Source organism: Palaemon carinicauda, chromosome 26 (genome assembly GCF_036898095.1).
Source record: "Palaemon carinicauda isolate YSFRI2023 chromosome 26, ASM3689809v2, whole genome shotgun sequence".
In the NCBI taxonomy this organism is placed as follows: domain Eukaryota; kingdom Metazoa; phylum Arthropoda; class Malacostraca; order Decapoda; family Palaemonidae; genus Palaemon; species Palaemon carinicauda.
Genome location: NC_090750.1, coordinates 100,699,017 through 100,718,604, shown reverse-complemented (window position 1 = coordinate 100,718,604; position 19,588 = coordinate 100,699,017). Strand labels below are relative to the sequence as shown.

The window sequence follows — 19,588 nt, the reverse complement described above, 5'->3', positions numbered from 1 at the left end:
GCGAATCCAAGTTTCCCGTAGGAAAAGCGAAGATAATAGATGAATGAAGAGAGTCCAGGCGATGACGATTCCCCTGCGGCGGCCGAGTTAACGGATATAAGCTGACGGGAAGCCTGATGGACCAGAAAGGGAGAGGTCGTTCCCCACGAAGTGGAACTGTGGTGGCCTTGCACACGCAAGTTTCGTTGTCGTACATCACACACACAGCACAAACACTGAAAAGAAAACTTAATGTTTATATCTATATTATAAGTACAGTATAAGAAAAAGTAAGTAAAAAGACAAAAAGCATTAATGGCTGTCAAAGAGGCGAGGGTGATAGCGGACACGTCCGACTACCACCCAAGCCGAAAGCAAAGTGAGCTAAATCACAGGTGTGTGGGGGGGTAGCAAGCTACCCTCCCTACCCCCGGCTAACTAGCGGTGGGGTAGTAAACCCTCGTTGAAATTCTAATGGCTCATCATTTCAGCTACGCCGAAAGTAATTACCCATATTAAATAGCGTGGTTTGTATTTCAGTTACGGAACAAAAAGCAAATTTAAAACCTAGAGAGAATACCTTAAAGACAACTCGAGCGATTGTAAACATAGCCACAAGAAATCATGGTACTTGAGAAAAGTCTAATGAGAGATCTGCTAATCACAGTTGATGGTATTGCCAATGGAGTTCAACACTCCCATTGCTCAGAGTTTTCAATTATGAATAAAATCATACTCTCAATATGCTGTCAGTCTATTGGGTCTAAAAAGTTTTTTGTGATGACCAGCTGGGTCAAAGAGTTGACCACTCCAATGCTTTTAACAAATATTGAAGCAAACAAACTGATTTTGTTTTACAAAATCATCACTTGGATTCATTAACCCTTTTACCCCCAGGGTATTTGGAAATTTCCAACCCTTAACCCCCAGGGGTTATTTTTTTTCTAGCACATTTTGCAGTATATTTTTTAAAAATTACTCTAACAGCCTTAATTTTTGTCATAGAGAGGTCAGGTTGGTCTCATTCTCTTGGAAAATTCCCTCGTTGAGAGAGAAAAATTAATACGCCTATGCTTTTCCCCATAGGGCAGGGAGAAAGCTTGTTTTAGGCGATCTCCTTAGGGAGAACCTTCCTACCAATCACGAGAAGAAACTTGTAGGAATTTACTGATCTACGCTCCTCCCTTTTACGCTTTTTGGTTCTCCTCCAGGGGCGGAGCGAGAGCCTTGTATTAAGCGACATTCTCCTTCGGAAGAACAAATCTACCCTCCGGAGGAGTTATTTTCATCCCTGACGTTCTCCCCCTCGTGCTGGTAGGAGACGTCTTTTTGATCCTACTGGTTCCCCTCATGTTGACCCCTCGGGGTCTCGTGACGATCACCTTTCGCTGGGCGTGATCGGGAGTCTTTAAACTTTCGTCATGTTTATCCTACGGGCTCTCATGACCTTAGGAGTCCTTCGGGCCTCTGTCATGTTGGACTTTCGAGTTCACACGACTTGGAACCTTCTAGTTTCAGTTATACAGAGTAATCGGGCTCTCGTAACAATTAACACAGAGTGTCCGTGCACGCGCGCAATTAGTGCTATGCACGCGATGATCGTCATTAAGAGTTTACTCTTATGACAGAGCCATCCGACTCTCGTCAGCGGTCTTCGCCATTACCTCCAGACACTCCAACTTCTACCATTCTTCCCCTTTTGATAAGAAAGATACGAGGGGTAAGATATAAGGTTTGTCTGCTACTCGCGTCTCCACTTTTTCCTGAAATAACACGCGAGAAATTATCGCAGCCTGAGGATTCCTCGTGAGTGCTGCTGTCGAGGGACTTAGAATCCTCCTATTTAAGAACTCTAAGAACTATGTGTTATATCTCAGGCCTCGGCGATTTGCATCTGTCTCCTCGGCCCTTTGACTCTCCAGCCTTAGACAGGCTATGTATTGACAGTCTGGGGTTCGAGTCCTGCCCAGACTCGTTAGAGCCTTCAGTGCCTACAACCTTACCATCCTTGTAAACTAAGGTTGGGGGAAGCCTATAGAACTATCTGCTGAGTCTTCAGCAGCCACTGCCTGGCCTTCCCTAGTCCTAGCTGGGATGGAGAGGAGGCTTGGTCATTGACCATATATGGTCAGTCTCTAGGACATTGTCCTAACGGCTAGTGCAATGTCACTGTCCCTCGCCTCTGCCTTTCTTGAGCGATCTTTAAACCTGGTCTGTTCTCCGAGCTCAGAGATGTCAACCTTCTCCTCTGATCTTAGATTCCCTCACGGCGAGGCTCACACCAGACTATCCTCGAAGAGACACTCAACTCTTCCAGGGTCTTCTCAGTCACAGAAGCCTCGGCAAGGGAAGCGACTTCAATGTCCCTTCTTGCTTGACACGTGGTCTGATACAGTCGGCTACCTTGCGAGCCACGAGGACTTGTCAAACCAAAACTCTAGGCAGACCCTATAAGAAGTCCTAACTGCTGGGGCTAAGACAATGGACTTCTTAATCACTACAACAGCAACAATGTGAAGCAATTGGATCCTCAAAAGGAAGGATCAGTAGTTCCCAGACTTCCTTTTGTACCTCAGTAAGGGAAGCTTCTCTCAGTCTCGGCGATTTAGGGCTATCGCGCAGCCTTGAGCCTCATCTGTAGACAGAGAAAGGGTTGATCTCTCCGCCTCAGTAGACATCACCTTGGTTGTTTCGGTGTTGGAGTGATCTTGCCCCCACTTGAGATTAGACCATCTCCTTGAGACGTGTCTTACGTTCGCTGAAGGGTCTGCCCTATATGCCCTTAAGGGCCTCAGACTACTCTCTAAACCTAAAGACCGTCTTCCTCATACCTCTGTCCTCTGCTAAAAGGGTCAGTGAGCTACATGGTCTGTCTTACGTCACCCATTCTAAGAGATGGGGGGGGGGAGTGTCTCTCAACTTCGTACCGGGCTTGGTGGCTAGACTCATAATCCTTCATCTACCGATGGAAGATTTTGAGTATTTCCACTTAAAATAGGTAACACAGGATGCAGTCCAGTCATTACTATGCCCATTCAGGGCGTCAAAGAAATATCTGAGGCGCACCAGACTTTTCAGACCACGTCTCCATCATCTCTTCCTTGTACCCAGGGTAAAGAAGAAAGTCTCTCGCAACACCATCTCTTTCTGACTTAAGAAAGTTATTGCGAGGTCTTTTCACGGAGACCCAGAGGCAGCACAACCCAGAGCACATCAAGTTAGGGGAGTGGCTGCCTCTCTGGCGTTTAAGAGAATTTTCTCAGTCTCCCAAGTCTTGAGTGTTGGGGTCTGGAAACGCCAATCTACATTCACTGCTCACTATTTGAGCGACGTGACACATAGGTCTCTAGACACCCTTTTTATAGGGCCTATTGTGACAGGTCAACAGATGCTGTTACTACCTTACGCCCTTTCAGGGGACAGTAACCATTGGTTGAGGATGCTGGGTTACACTAGGTTTTAAGAAGGACATCCATCGATCTTCTTCGTCTCCTTCTCCCCCACATCTGGGGATCCTAGCCTGTATCCAGTTTCAGCTGGACTCGCCAATGGAAATAAGGTCCTTTCGTTGTTTATGCTTTTTGCTTTCATCTTTATTAATGAAATTAAGTAGCTTAATTATTTAGACAGTTCAAATATCATAAGTAAAACAGACTATAGTCCTATTAGCAAACTGTTTTGGAGATGAATCCCATTAAATTCTAGACTTATTGAGTCTAGAATTCTAATTAGGTTATTCATTTCAAACTTTATTGGCCTATCTCTTTAATTTACTGCCATCCCACCTCCATCAGAGTGTAGGAGCCAGCAACATGAACATCAGGAGCAGTTCAAAATCATAAACATAAATTTGGTAAAAATTTTTTTGCATTTCTCAACTCATCTGATGATCATGTACTGTGCATGCCTACCTACCTCCCCACTGACTTGTAATGTCAAGGAATAGGGAATACTTTCAGCTTCAAAACTGACGAACAGACTATTCTTAGCTTGTTACTTACCATTAACCACTAGATTGCCTCATTATGCCTCAGGGCACATATCACACTGCCTGAGGTTGACCCCTTAGAAAACGGAAAGAGGGTAAACTATATAAAAAGCTGGTCGGTTAGGTAGAGTTACCAGTAACTCCTAAGAAGGTAGTTCTAGGTAAGTATGTTAGGAAAAATACAAATTACTTAAAAATTTGTGATATTGCCTCATTACGATACTGGGGGCATATATTTTTTTAAATGAAAGAAAGTGAGAAATCATTTTTATAAATTTTATGGGATAACGTCAATAGAGCGATCCTCTATAGAAAAAGCAATATGAACATCAGGTGAATATAGAAGTAAAAGATTTTATTATAGAAATTCTGTTTCAAATATTTATACTTTAAAATTGCTATAATTTTCTCACTTATTTACAGATTAAATTCAGAGATGTTAGACTTGAAGGCTTTGCAGCAAGCAGTTCATTTGCATATTGCTGGAGAAACTGACCATGCTTCAAGTCACCCTGATAAAGATATATTTTGGAGGATAAATTATGATAGGTTTCACATGGAATTTAGGTATATTAAACTTTGTGTAAAGTTTTTATTTTTATATTGGTTAATGTAAGTACAGTACACTAGGATAATTCATGTTTTATAATGTTTTTTGTGTTTCTACAGTTCTGTCAAAAGTTGTTATTATATTTTTTCAACATATGGAGGTTTCAGTTCATTTTTATTATACTAATTTATAATGCTTGGAGTTATCTAATAACGTTTCAAGAGTTTTACTAACCATGACTTAAATTTTCTACCGAATTGTCTTTTCTATTGAGAAATGCCTTCATAGATATATTATATGAAATTGATTGTAAATGCTTGGTAATTTTTTTATAGGGACAGCGAAATTCGTAACAGTATTGTTAGAAGAGTTGATCCTCTCGCTGGAGAATGTTTGGGAGCCATGCTGAAGGTATCTTACAACCGATCTGATCCGTGGGCTCCAGTGATGAACATTGTTACAGTTTCCGAGATAAGGGATCACTTAAAAGATCTTAAGTATTTAGAGCACTATTTGAAAATTATAGGTAAGTAATACTTTATTGGAACTGTATTATTTTTCTGATGATGAAATCAAAAAGTATTCCTATGTGATCTTTGAAAAATGGTAAGAAGGCAGTTAAATACAGTAGTAGTATGTGAGTGAGGGGTAGGAGATGCCAACCATTCATTCAACTGTTGCAAAACGCTATTAACCAATGGCTGTTAGTGTTTTATAGAGCTGACTCATGCATGTAAATGATTTGATTCAGCTTGTGACTATTTGTATGATTTTTGCAAAAATTACAATTACTGATTGGATGAGGAAATATGATTAGAATTGAAGTCTAGGAATGCTAAGTGTTGGTGGACACTTTATTTCTTCTATATCTAACTGGATGTTGCGCATATGGTCCTTTGAATATGCTCTGGTGCGTTCATAATTTCACCTGTTCAGAGCATTTGTGTGGTTACTAACAAATTACATTTGCCCCAATACCCCTTCCTTCAATTCATTTTTGTTCCAACACGGTTACTTACCTAGAACTACCTTCTTAGGAGTTACTGGTTAACTCTACCTAACCGACCAGCTTTTTGTATAGTTTACCTCCCTCTTCCCGTTTTCTACGGGGTCAACCTCTGGCAGTGTGGTACGTGCCCTGAGGCGACCCCGGGGTCAGGCAGCAATTCATTTTTTTCAATCTTGGAAACCCTGAGTTTTTTTTTTTTTTTTAGGGGGAAGGGGCAAGATATTCAAAGCCTCTTTAAATTAAATTGATTGATCAGTTTCATGACATTTCTCCTAAGAGGCAGAAAATTGAGGAAATTGAATATCCTCATGATTCACCCTTGGTCATACCGGAAGTACCTTGTGCCCTGCATCCATATGCCCAAAATCACTCATGAAGGAAAACATTCTCATAGGAAGGGTCAATTCCAGTATCCATGAACTTGATGCTCTATATAAATATCATATAAACCTATATACTGTATTGATGAATCGAAGCCAGAGAATGGCATTTGATGTATTATATTATTATTATTATTATTATTATTATTATTATTATTATTATTATTACTAGCTAAGGTACAACCCTAGTTGGCAAAGCAAGATGCCATAAGCCCAAGGACTCCAACAGGGAAAAATAGTCCGAGAAAAGAAGATAAGGAAATAAAGGAACGATATAAGAAGTAATGAACAATTAAAAATATTTTCAAAAGATTAACAACATTAAAACAGATATTTCATATACAGGTATAAACTATCAAAAGACTTACGTCAGCCTATTCAACATAAAAACATTTGTTGTAAGTTCAAACTTTCAAGTTCTACCGATTCAACTACCCAGTTAGGTAGATCATTCCACAAATTGGTCAAAGCTGGAATAAAACTTCTAGAATACCGTGTAGTATTGAGCCTCATGATGGAGAAGGTCTGACTATTAGAATTAACTGTATGCCTAGTATTACGAACATAATGGAACTGTCCAGGAAGATCTGAATGTGAAGGATGGTCAGAATTATGAAAATTCTTATGCAACATGCATAATGAACTAATTGAATCAGAAATAAGAAATTTAATAGACCGTAAGTTTCTGTCCAACAAATTAAGATGAGAATCAGCAGCTGAACACCAGACAGAACAATACTCGAAACGAGGTAGAGTGAAATAATTAAAATACTTCTTCAGAAAAGATTGATCACCAAAAATCTTAAAGGCTTTCTTAATATGCCAATTTTTTGTGTAATTGAAGTATACACAGACCTACTGTGTTTCTCAAAAGTAAATTTGCTGTCGAAAATCACACCTAAAAGTTTAAAAGAGTCATACAAAGTTAAAGAAACATTATCAATGTTGAGATACAGATGTTGAGGAGCCGCTCTCCTTGATTTACTTACAATCATATTTTGAGTTTTGTTAGGGTTCAACTTCATGACCACTAATTTGCACCATACACTAATTTCAGCTAGATCTCTATTAAGAGATTCAGAAACTCCAGATCTACATTCAGGAGATGGAATTGATGTAAAGAGAGTAGCATCATCTGCATATGCAATAAGCTTGTTTTTAGGCTGAACCACATGTCATGTGTATATAGTATGAGAAGTAATGGGCCAAGAACGCTACCCTGTGGAACACCAGATATCACATACCTATACTCACTATGGTGCCCATCAACAACAACTCTTTGAGATGTATTACTTAAAAACTCAATAATAATGCTAAGAAATGACCCACCCACTCCCAACTGTTTGAATTTGAAATCATGGGCCTAATGATTAACAAGGTCAAAGGCAGCGCTAAAATCAGGGCCAATCATACGAACTTCCTGAATACAATCAAAGGATTTCTGTATAGCATTGGAGATTGTAAGAAGGACATCGCACGCTCCAAGGCCTTTACGTAAACCAAATTACAAACTAGGGAACAGATGATTACTTTCAGCAAACCAGAAGACCTTCAAAAACTTTAGATAATATGGGAGTTATGGAAATTGGGCGGTACAGTAATCAGTTGCACTTGAGCTACCACAAACACATTTTGTGTAGTAGGTTAGCCAGGGCACTCGTCTCCCGTTGAGATACTATCTCGCTAGAGAGTTATGAGGTCCTTTGACTGTCCAGACAGTACTACATTGGATCCTTCTCTCTGGTTACGGTTCATTTTCAATTTGCCTACACATACACCGAATAGTCTGGCCTACTCTTTACACATTCTCCTGTCCCCATACACCTGAGAACACTTAGATTACCAAACAATTCTTCTTAACCCAAGGGGTTAACTACTGAACTGTAATTGTTCAGTGGCTACTTTCCCCTTGGTAAGATTAGAAGAGACTCTTTAGCTATGGTAAGCAGCTCTTCTAGGAGAAGGACACTCCAAAATCAAACCATTGTTTTCTAGTCTTGGGTAGTGCCATAGCCTCTGTACCATGGTCTTCCACTGTCTTGTTAGAATTCTTTTGCTTGTGGGTACATTCAGGCACACTATTCTATCTTAATTCTCTTCTTGTTTTGTTTCAAGTTTTTATAGTTTATATATGAAATACTTATTTTGATATTGTTACTCTTCTTAAAATATTTAATTTTCCTTGTTTCTTTTCTTCACTTGGCTATTTTTCCAACTAGGGTTGTAGCTTGGCAAGTAATAATAATAATAATAATAATAATAATAATAATAATGATAATAATAATAATAATAATAATAATAATAATGATAATGATAATAACAACAATAACAATAACAATAATAGTGGAGTAACATTACCAATTCTCCAACTAGTGCTAAAAGCTTCTCTTCTTACTAACTTGCACAAAATAACAAATAACTTTGGAGCTAAGAGATATGCAGTCTTTTTAAAAAACCAAGGAAAAATACCATTTGGGTCTACAACTCCATAAGCTTCAAGGTCCATCAATAGAGCTTTTAATTTCATGAGATCGAAAAGCTAAACTAGTTGGTTTAGCCTCAGGAAAACAGGAATGAGGAAGTTTGAGTTTGTCATTACTCTGCTCACTGTCAATCACATCAACCAAAAGGGTTGACTTTCCCTTTGGACAGTGAGTGACAGCCATCTGGTTTAAGTAAAGGAGAAACTTTTGCATCGACACCAAAGAGTGCAGCTCTAAGGGTAGTCCACCACTTACGTTCCAGGGTTTTACCAGAAACGGTTTATTTTATGGTTAGATTGTATTCCTTTCCAGTTGAAGCATAAGCTCTCTGAGCAAGATCTCTAAGCTAAGTATAGTTATTCCAGGTCAAATGTGATCTGTTACCCTTTTAAAGATGATACGCCTCCTGCTTCTCCAAATAAGCACGTCTACAATCATCATTGGACCATGGTTTGTCTTCACTTGGTACCTTCGCACACGAGAAGGGATATGCCTATCAATTATGTTGACTAGATTTTCATTCAAAGGGACTGCTGGATCAGCACTACTATGCATTTGGGAGCAATTCAAGCCCAAAAGATCATGCAAAATCTCATTCCAGTCTGCTTGAGATTTCATATGAATTTTACATGAGTATGATACATAAGGGACAGGCTGCTCAGTCTTCACTTCTAATGAAATCAAGGCATGATCAGATGTCCCGACTGGAGAACCAACCTTACTTGTTATAACGCCAGGGGAGTCGGTGTATACGAGGTTCAAGCAGTTACCAGACCTGTGAGTAGCTTCACTTATGATTTACTCACAGCCAGATTCAGAGGCAAAGTCTAAAGCTCTTAAGCCATGGCGATCGGTTGGAGAGATAGAACTTAATCACTCCCTACGGTGAGCATTGAAAGCACCAACAAAGACAAAAGAGGCCTTTTTATCATCTTCTTGTATCTTAGCTATAATAGTAAGAAGACAATCGAAGATAGAATCATTCCTGTCTCGATTCTGGTAGATCCAACACAAATACAAGTTGTTATGCCTGTCACAAACTTTTATTACCTGAATCTCATGACATCCACATTCATAGCAGGACTTATGAGAAGTAGAGTACTCAGTCCTAATATACACCGCCATTCTCCTGGCCCTAGAGATGGCATCCCGTTTCAACATGGGGCCTAAAGCCCATCGGTCTTTATATGCAAACCATGCTTCTTTAAGATAATGTTAGAAAAAAACTAACATGGTATGCCATTGATATGTTGCTAAAACATTTTCCAAAGAAAGATTCCTACAAAAATTGAGGGAAGTTGCTGCACCCCTAATATCATGTATATTCACATTCAAACATTTTATAATTCTTTAATCTAATTCCTTGTGAGCTTCTGCAGAAAATTTTTTAACTTAGGATGGCATAGTTTCTTTGATCAACGGTCAACCCCCAGCTCACAGAAGAAATCAAGGACACTACCTCTACTACCTTGCTGGACAAAGAAAACTATTTTATACTGAACTATCTTCATCCTGTTTTAGTGAAGAGATGTGAAGAAATTGAAGCAGTCTATTTGTCTTAAAATTATTTTTGGCTTTGAAGGAAGGTAAAAGTGACAAGATCACATTGTTTGTGATTTGTGTTGATGCTTAATATTAGAGGTGATATTCAGGATATAAACTCATATGTTAGAACTTAACTTTATTGTACTAAGCGTGAATATAACAACAACAGCAACACACGCCAACATCTGGCAGTGGCATTAGAAATCATGGAATTGTTGGTAGCGTTCTCATGCAATACAATTAATATCCTAATTACTGAATGATGATTATTAATAATATAACATAATTCACTTGTGTTTTTTGCCAACGCTAAAACCAATTGAAAATTTGTTTTGTTCGTCATATCCTTAAAAGATAGATTTTTCTAACTGTTCAAAACTTGTGCTGTCGGTGATTTTGAAACATTTGGAAAATATTTATGTATAGAGCTTTTTGAAGTTTTAATCCCTTGCTGGTCCAAGGACTGGAGGAGAGGGATGGTGTTAGGTGGAAGGTAGAGCACTTTGATAAAGGGATACTCCAGAAGGATAGCTTCCTTAAGGCTAGGAGGGTGAGTAGGGGCATTGTCCAACAACAGCAGACATTTCAGAGTGAGGTGCTTCTCTTCTAAATATTTTTTTTATGGTTGTGATGAAACAGAGGTTTACCCACTCAACAAGGAATAGCCGCATTACCCAAGCTTTTGTATTAGCCCTCCACATCACTGGAAGCTTCTCTTTGAGCACTTTGTAGGACTTGAAGGCTCAAGGCATCTCTGAATGATACACCAGCAAGGGCTTGACCTTACAATCACCACTGGTGTTTGCACAGAGTGCAAGGGTACGCCTGTCCTTCATAGGCTTATGCCTGGGCAGCTTCTTCTCTTCTGCCATGATGTAGGTCCGACAATGCATTTTTTTTCCCAAAAAAAGTCCAGTTTTGTCAAAGTTGAAGACCTGCTGGGGACTGTAGCCCTCCTGGAAACTCAACTCATCGAACATCTCAACAAAGGCTTTGGCCACTTTCGTGTCCGAGCTGGCAGCCTCCCCATGCGGCATCACCAAATGAATGCCATACCTTCTTGAATGTTTGAAACCACCCACATGAAGACTTGAACTCTGGAGATGTATGTTGTGATGTCCCTTTTCCTGCGTCGTCTACGGCGTGAGCACTCACGAGATCACTGAAAATGGTGCCGGGCTTGTGGCAAATTATCGTCTCTGTGATCACATCTCCAGCGATGTCCTTGTCCTTTAATAGAAAATACAATTCATGCCCTTTCAAAGAGAACTCAGAAACTAACTTAGGTCACGTTTCACAGCTCATAGCTTACAATGCCTGCCCTCAGTCTGAGTCTTCACAGCAGGCTAAGGGTATGTAAGTTCGCTACACCAAACACCTCCTTCCGCTGATGAACATCCTTCATATCCTCAAGTATGATGCCCCTCTCCAGAGTGGTCCTGCCGACGCTTGCAGTCGCTACCTATCGTGCCCCTAGGGCCCAACTAGTCTTATTAGCTTTTCCCTTCTGGGTTTATGCCATAGATGGTGATGCCTGCCGAACGCTTGCGGTCGCCGCCCCTCCCATCTACGAGTCTTATAGGTGATAACCCTTTTGGGCTATTGCCTACATAAATTATGTCTGCTTCGTATCCATTGGGCACAACAAAAGCTCAGGAAGTTTTATGAGGCCATGCCCTTCCAGACTTGCGCCTCAGGGTTCTGCCTCTCACGAGTAAGAACCTGCTGTTCGATAAGTTCAGCTTAGTATTTTTCATCACCTTGCAAGCAAATACCTCCTCTGGTAGGAGGGCATAAAGCTTATAAGTCATGCTTGCTGTTGCCTCAAGTACACACTACTTTGGTAGTCTGTACTTGCCATCTACAATACAATTACAGCTAACGATCTTCAGCACTCGCCTTCCAATGGTCTACAACACCCTCCAGCATTTGCTTCACCAAATGAGTTTGCAAGAACTTAAGCCAACCGCATCTGAGAACCTGACTAGTGTCGTCAACGTTCGCTAGCGCTCGCTTCACCAAATGAGTTTGCAAGACTTTACTCACCAACATCCTCTGGGAACCTGACAACAGTCAGCCCGCATTTTACGTACAGTAATTTCATACGTCGCGATTTCACTTATATGTGACCCAGAGAATTGCAATACCTGTTAAATAATAAATCAAATATTCACGATAAAAAATCTTGCAGCGCGATGATTTCAAATAGCATGCGCCCCTTGCACTTGGCTTGCTTCTCTCAACTTCACTCTCCCCCCACCCAGCTCGTCCCAGCTCTAGCTGTACATTGTACAGCACTGTATATCCATTTATTGTGGTGAAATATTACAGCTATATTTCAAATAACCAGATTTTGATTAAACTGTATCCAATAATAAAGGGATTTTGACGAAGGAAAAATCTATTTCTGGGAGGGGAACCTGTGTCGCTCCGTGAAATGCTCCTTATAGCACCATTTCTAAGGCATAAATATTGCTAAATATACCAGAAAAAAAGAGGATGCATGGAATGCCAGGAATTAACTAACACAGCTCGCTCACTTCAATGAGTGTCGGTATAGTTACTGGAGCGTGATAGAACCACGACCATAGTTCCCTCACCAGTTAGACCTCTCCTTCATCAACATCCCCTGGAACAACGAGGTGCCGACCTACACCCGACTGCTGACTTCTACTACGATTATCCTCCCCTCACCCCTACACCTCCCCACCCTCCTACCTTTATTCCTCCTAGCACCCCAAGCTTGGACTAGCGAGGGTGAGGGAAAAGGAGAAGGGTGGGCGACACAGGTTCCTCGCCCAGAAATAGATTTTTCCTTCGTCAAAATCCCTTTTCTGGGCTCGACCTGTGCCGCTCCGTGAAATCATAACAGAGAAATGGTCCCAAGCTTGGGAATACCCAAAAAATAAGGAACTGAAAATAAAAACAGAACATGTAATTATAAGAGAGTTTAATAACAAAACGTAAACTATCAAAAACACAAAGTACAGAAGACAGGGAACTCCCACAATAAACAGTCAGATGTACTGGGGAAACTCTCAAGAATCAAAAATTTAATTATAACAAACAAAGACATAAATACATAATACACATCATAATCAGAGGGTAGGGTGTAAACCAAATGAATAACAAAGGGACGGTAGGGAGAGTAGGCAAGGCAGGTTACGGCCCCTCCATAAAAGGAAACAAGACATAAAAGAAAAAAAGAGGGTGTAAAACGATAGGACCTAATCATAATGGTTCTTCTATATCCGGAGGAACTATACTCCCAGCTGCCACTGTTGCAAATTTAAGGGCCTCTAAACATTTCAAATAGTGACGTTTAAAGACTTTAGGTGATTTCCAACCGGTGTATCGTTTCAAGTCTTCAAAGTTCATGTGATGGAAATAATTAACCGAGGTCACCACTGCCTGGACATCATGGGCATGGGGTACTGAATGAGGATTGGCTTGTTTAATAAAGTAAAGAATCTGCTGCCTAATCCCCTTCAGGGGAAGAGTTCCTCCAAGTTCTCGAACAAACAAAGGGCCTGAAGACGTATTAGAAGTTCTATTCAAGTAAGCTTTCAGAGTGTAAACAGGGCACAGGGAGAGATCCTGAGATAGTGGAACAATCTTCCACGGAGTCCATCTAGACTGGGGATCCTCATTCTTCGCTAAGAAACGCCTATCTGGTGAGAGCAAGACCTCGCCAGACGAAAGAAAGTCAATGTGACCCGGTTCTCTAGATAAGGCCGAGAGTTCAGATATTCTGGCTCCGGAAGCTAAGCTTAACAAAAATAAAGTTTTCCTAAGAATCGTTACGTAGGAGCATGAGTCATTATCAATGTCAGAAACCAATTTAAGGACATCATTGAGAAACCAAGAAACCGCGTGTGGACGGGTTGCCGGTTTTAGCCTAGCACAAGCCTTGGGAATAGATGAGAAATATGAATCCGTAAGATCAATATTGAACCCGAATTGAAATATTTTCTTCGAGGTAGCCCCCCTTCAAACAAAGTTCTGAAAAAGGTAACTGCCAGATTGGCAGTCATTGTCTGAACATCCGAGTCCCTCAGAAACCTCGCTAACTTCTTTACAGCAGAATCATATTGCCGAAGGGTGGAATCCCTCTTATCCGATTCCAGGAACAATGCGAACATTTTAGTATTGTATTTGTAAACAAACAGCAAATTTCAATCTTTTACATTGTTCACATTTATACTTAACAAATCAGCTGATTAAGGCATGCTACCAAAGTATATTTCATATTTCCCAAAAGAAACAATTGTTACTAAGATATCTATGTTTTTAGTTTATAAAATAGGCTGTATTTCTGTTTATGAAAGTATAGAAATAAAACAGTTTGTTAGTTTTCACATACTGTTTACATAATAATTCACTCAATGTCAGCATATCAGCAACCACCATCTGCTGCCATCTCTTGGCAAAAAGGTAAACAACAGCTGGAGTACCATAAATAAATAAAGATAAAATTACTGGTAAATATTCATATTTTACTTGAACATAAAACTATATACCGCTGTTAAAGTAAGTATATTATATAATTTTAAGTCAATCCTTCCAAACTAATACCCTATTAATGAACAATATGCAATTAGAATTCATCAAAATCATTTTTTATATTTACCAATTGTAACACAAAAAAAATAAAAACGATTTTCAATGCATGAATATTTTTACCTTTCTGGTGATTTGTAGATAGCTTAATGAACGTGGTTGTCGGAGAGGAGAGGGAGGCTGTGGGTGATGTCTCTCCAGCAAATCTCTTCGGTTTGGAAGACTCTGCCACAGGGTGTTCTTTCCTTTTTGTAAAGAACTTATCTAGTATCAAGTGTAACTTGTTTCTGCCTTTTAAGAACTTTACGAAAGTGGCTAATGACAAGGTCATCAAAAGCATACACAGCTCTGCTAGTTCCAGTTTTATCTGGGTGATACAGTTCCACAAAGTTCTGGAGTTTGTTCCATTTAGCACACATATCTTTGATAACAGCAGTTGGGACATCATTCCTTTCCTCATCCTCATCAAAAGACATCTCCTCCAACGTCATCTTCTGCTCCTCCTGAAGGTACAGGAGTTCTTCTGTGGTGAGCTCAGCACGATGATCATCCAGTAGCTCCACGACATCATTGCTGTCCATCTCCAAACGGAGATTTTGGCCCATATTAACAATGTCATCAATGAGTTGCCTATTCTCTTGAGATTCCTCCTGGACATCAGCTGCTGTGCTGGTACTAGCAACATACTCAAACCCTTCAAACTCGCGCTCAGTAATGCAATTGGGCCACAATTTCCTCCATGCTGAGTTCATGGTCCTATATGCCACTTGGTCCCAGGCTTTGTCGACTATGGTGATGCAGTGGTAGATATTGAAATGATTCTTCCAAAATTCTCGAAGGGTTAGCCGAGTGTCACTAGTCACCTCGAAGCATCGGTGAAAAAGGAATTTGGTACACAATTTCTTGAAATTCGCGATGACTTGCTGGTCCATGGGTTGGAGCAGTGGTGTTGTATTTGAAGGCAGAAACTTGATTTTGATGAAATCAAATTCATCAGCTGAAGTCATCCTCCAAACTTGGAAGGTGGGCAGGAGCATTATCCATCACAAGAAGGCAGCGTAACGGCAACTACTTCTCCTCCAAATATTTTTTCACGGCTGGGGCAAACACCTCATGCACCCACTCTGTAAAATATTGTCTGGTTAGCCAAGCCTTTGTGTTTGACCTACACATAACAGGCAATTTACTCTTCATAATATTATTCGCTTTGAATGCTCTGGGATTCTCCGAATGATAAACAAGAAGCGGATTTATTTTGCAATCACCGCTAGCATCACCACATAGCAAGAGTGTAAACCTATCCTTCATAGGTTTGTGACCTGGCATCGACTTCTCCTCACGTGTGATGTAAGTCTTTCGGGGCATTTTTTTTTTGCCGAAAAAGCCTAGTTTTGTCACAGTTAAAAATTTGCTGGAGAAGAGATTCCTTGGCCTTGATGAAATTAGCAAACTCGACTTTAAACTTTTCCGCAGCATCCTTGTCTGAACTTCTGGCCTCCCCATGACGAACCACGGAGTGTATCCCACTTCTCTTCCTAAACTTTTCAAACCACCCTCTGCTTGCCTTGAAATCAAACCCCTCAGGAACCATGCTAGGGTCTTTTTTTTTTTATCAAATCCCCATACAGTTGTCTTGCTTTGCCACAAATCCCGTCCTTGCTAACACTACACCCTGCTAACTGTTGCTCGTTTATGAAAATAAGCGAAAGTTTTCACTTCCTCCAATACCTGTGGCCTTCGTTTGCTAAATACGGTCGATCCTTTAACAACACCACTTGCTTTAAGAGCATCTTTATTTCTTAGGATGGGGCTTATTGTTGATTTTGCCATGCCAAACTCCTTTGCTAAATCAGGCACACTCACACCTGATTCATATTTCGCTATTAATTCTTTCTTAAACTCAATAGTTTTGCACTCTACTTTCCTTTTTTTATCACCACCAGCTTTACTACTTGCACTTGCTTTCTTTGGAGGCATGATTAGGGGTTAATACACAAAGCAAAACACAAAATACAGTCAATATTTTCATAAACCACAAGGAACACGTCTGCATACAGCTGAATACTAAAGATAACGCGAGAGAGCGTCAGTCGGCATCTGAGCCACGTCGTCGGGTTGTCTCGGCTCATCTTGGGGTTGTTCGAGTTCCGAAATTTTGTTCGCCATCTGAAGCAAAAAAATCTAAAATTCTTTGTTCGAACTCTGATTTGTTCGAGACCTAAGTTGTTCGAAAATCGAGGCTTGACTGTATATATCCTGAATTTATTTGTGCCAGCTCTGTAGGAGTCAAATTTGGCCATAGGGCTGGTAAATTTCCATCCTTTTCATGTACAGTAATGATAATAATAATTTATTCTTCTAAGTTACTGGAATGCACCAGTATCTGAGCATGTGAAAAAAAATTTTGCTTCGGCTTGTTGCTTCAGGCAATTCCAACTAAGGCGGTATCGTTAAAGATGTCATTAATAACAATGATTACATAATAGTATTATTTCTCATAATCAGATATTGGGTGCATTTGTAGAAACATTCTTTTGAAGTTAGAGGTGTTTTTTAAAAATATGAGTAGTTCTGAAAGGTAAGAACATTTTTTGAAAGGGAGAAAATAAGAAGTTTTTAGAAACTGCCGATCCTTATAATCCATGGAGTGACTTTGTTTTATTCTATTTAGAGGAACAAAGTGGAGGATGTGTCCAGCGTGTTGGTGATGCTGGTGGTGGTGAATACAGAATCAACATGTTCAATGCCTTTCAGGCTCTCACCCATGCTTTAGTTGACAACATTGTACAAGACAGATTCGGCTCAAAAGCATCTCGCATTTTCAGGTAATGTATATTAGATTAAAATTTTATAATTCGTTAGTTGAGTGTAAGATGCAAATTTTATTATTACAGTGCTGCAATAAAGGAAATTCTTTATGATATGCTGTAAGAAGTAATCGTTTATTTTATCTTGAAGACTGATTCGACATCACCGTATGATGGAGCAAGATCAGATTGGGGAATTAAGTATGATTGATAAGAAAGAGGCAAACATTTTATCTTACAAACTACTCCATGATAACTTCCTCAGAATCCATGAGCTTCGCAAAACTTTAGCTCCATCACCTGCAAACAAGAGTATTTTTTTATTTCATGTGGACATGACCTCCGTAAGTAATTTTTTTATTTGTTTGTGTTCTATTTATTAGAAGAGCATGCAGTGTTTTAGAAGGTTTTAATGCACAAATGTATCTGCCTTCTTTAACTCTTGATATATATTATTAATTTTTATTTTACTACCCAACAAAAACAAAATTGTAATGAAAAGATTTATTTGAATACTCATCTGATGTTCATATTGTTTCTCTCTGAAAGCTTTGAATTAATCAACATTTACCCGACCCCCCAAAAAATTTAATTAACCGTTTTCCTTTCTTTCATTAGGCTCATGCCTCTAGTAATATAATGAGACAATCTAATGCGTTATATTATGGTTTTCTGTATCAAGAATGACCAAAACTGCGAAGATAGAACCTTCGAATAACGAGGGCTGACTGTATACATAAAATTGGTTATCTGATATGTTAGATTTTTAGTTGTTTTAAAGTTCAGAAAATGTAGTGTCAGAAATGTTCTAACTTAAGAGTTCTTTAGGTCTACAACTTAAATAGTTTTAAGAGTAGAAATGACCAGACTCAAGGTGGTAACAAAGTTGTAAAAAATAATAAAAAATGAAATAATATGGATGGCTTACAAAAATGTAATTTCATTCCATTATTAAAGAAAATATGCTACACACTTTTTAAAAAATATCACAATGGAATAAAGCGGTATCAAGAAGGTTTTACCTTACATATTTTACATAATCTAAATTTTTATATCTCTGTGTACACTCGCCTGTACTAAATCTGGACAAATCTCAATGATGCTGTATTCAATTAAAGATATGCAAAAGACGCTTAGATGCTGCTACAGACAGAGCACTGGTTTACATTATACAATTGGCTTCGATCCACTGATTGATACGCCCTTAATGGCATTCACAGCAGATTACAAAAAGTTCAGGGTTGGAGATAGTTTTAACACTTCAAAAAACAATTCTTACAATAAATGGTCCTATGCTGAGACACTTATATTGATCACTTTAGTAACCATCAGCAATTCAAACTGAAAAAGGGTATTAGACTTTTAGTTAAATTAATACTGGAATGCTAAACCATTCAAACTAAAAAATGGTACTAGCCTGAGACATTTATGTTATCACTAGTAATTCAAACACAATTGTTAATTATTGAGATCAGAGACATATGAGAACAGAGGTATCATTAGCCAAAGGAAAACTTATCTTTTGTTGACGGGGTTCATCAGGAGACTGACCAGATGTGTCTGTTCAATTACAGTACTGTACTGTTATATTTACTCGTACTTCGTTTCGAGCTATATAACTGCCATGTGATGCCCACAAGACCTCATTCCCAAAATAGTTCTCATAAGAATCTTTGCAATAGAATTTTACATTATCATAATATAGGAGGTAACTAAAGATATTCTTGTTCAATTGATCAAAACACTTTCTCAAAGAAACCCCTATTTACTAAGATGAAACAATTTTGGAATTGAGACTCATATCAAATGATGACACTTCCTTTCTAAACTCCACCTAATCCTCCTAGAACATTCTAAACTTCACGTAAGCAGGATTTTTCCCATTAAGTCATAGATTTCTCTGATGTAATAATAATAATAAGCACAGATTATTAGATTTGCATGCGTCACAGCAGATTCATCAGATCACAATACATTTACTTTACTGTTATTTGTATGACTAAATGATTAGATAATAAGAACTTAATTATAATAATGATAATAAATATGAACACTTTTACTATTCATACCATCATAGTCATTTTAAGCTCTTAAAGGGGCCCGGCCGGTATGCCAATATATGAGGGTATACGATGAAAAACACAAAATACTGAAAAATTCTCTGAGCTTCGTATGGCAACGGAGAATGCGTGTATGAAATATTTTGTCAAAATTCCTTTTACCTTCACAGTTACTGGGTACTGTAATTAGTAAAAGCAACTCAATAGGCAAAAAACATTGATCTCTA

General features: G+C 39.1%; 1 protein-coding gene across 1 annotated transcript in view; it reads left to right on the top strand.

Annotated features, from left to right (window-relative positions):
* Window positions 1-19,588, top strand: part of Polr3C (RNA polymerase III subunit C) — a 155,482-nt gene that overhangs the window by 95,865 nt on the left and 40,029 nt on the right. The window contains exons 5-8 of the mRNA XM_068350018.1: window positions 4,391-4,534; window positions 4,853-5,043; window positions 17,166-17,319; window positions 17,453-17,645. Coding sequence (XP_068206119.1) covers window positions 4,391-4,534; window positions 4,853-5,043; window positions 17,166-17,319; window positions 17,453-17,645 — 682 coding nt within the window. The remainder of the gene's footprint in view (window positions 1-4,390; window positions 4,535-4,852; window positions 5,044-17,165; window positions 17,320-17,452; window positions 17,646-19,588) is intronic.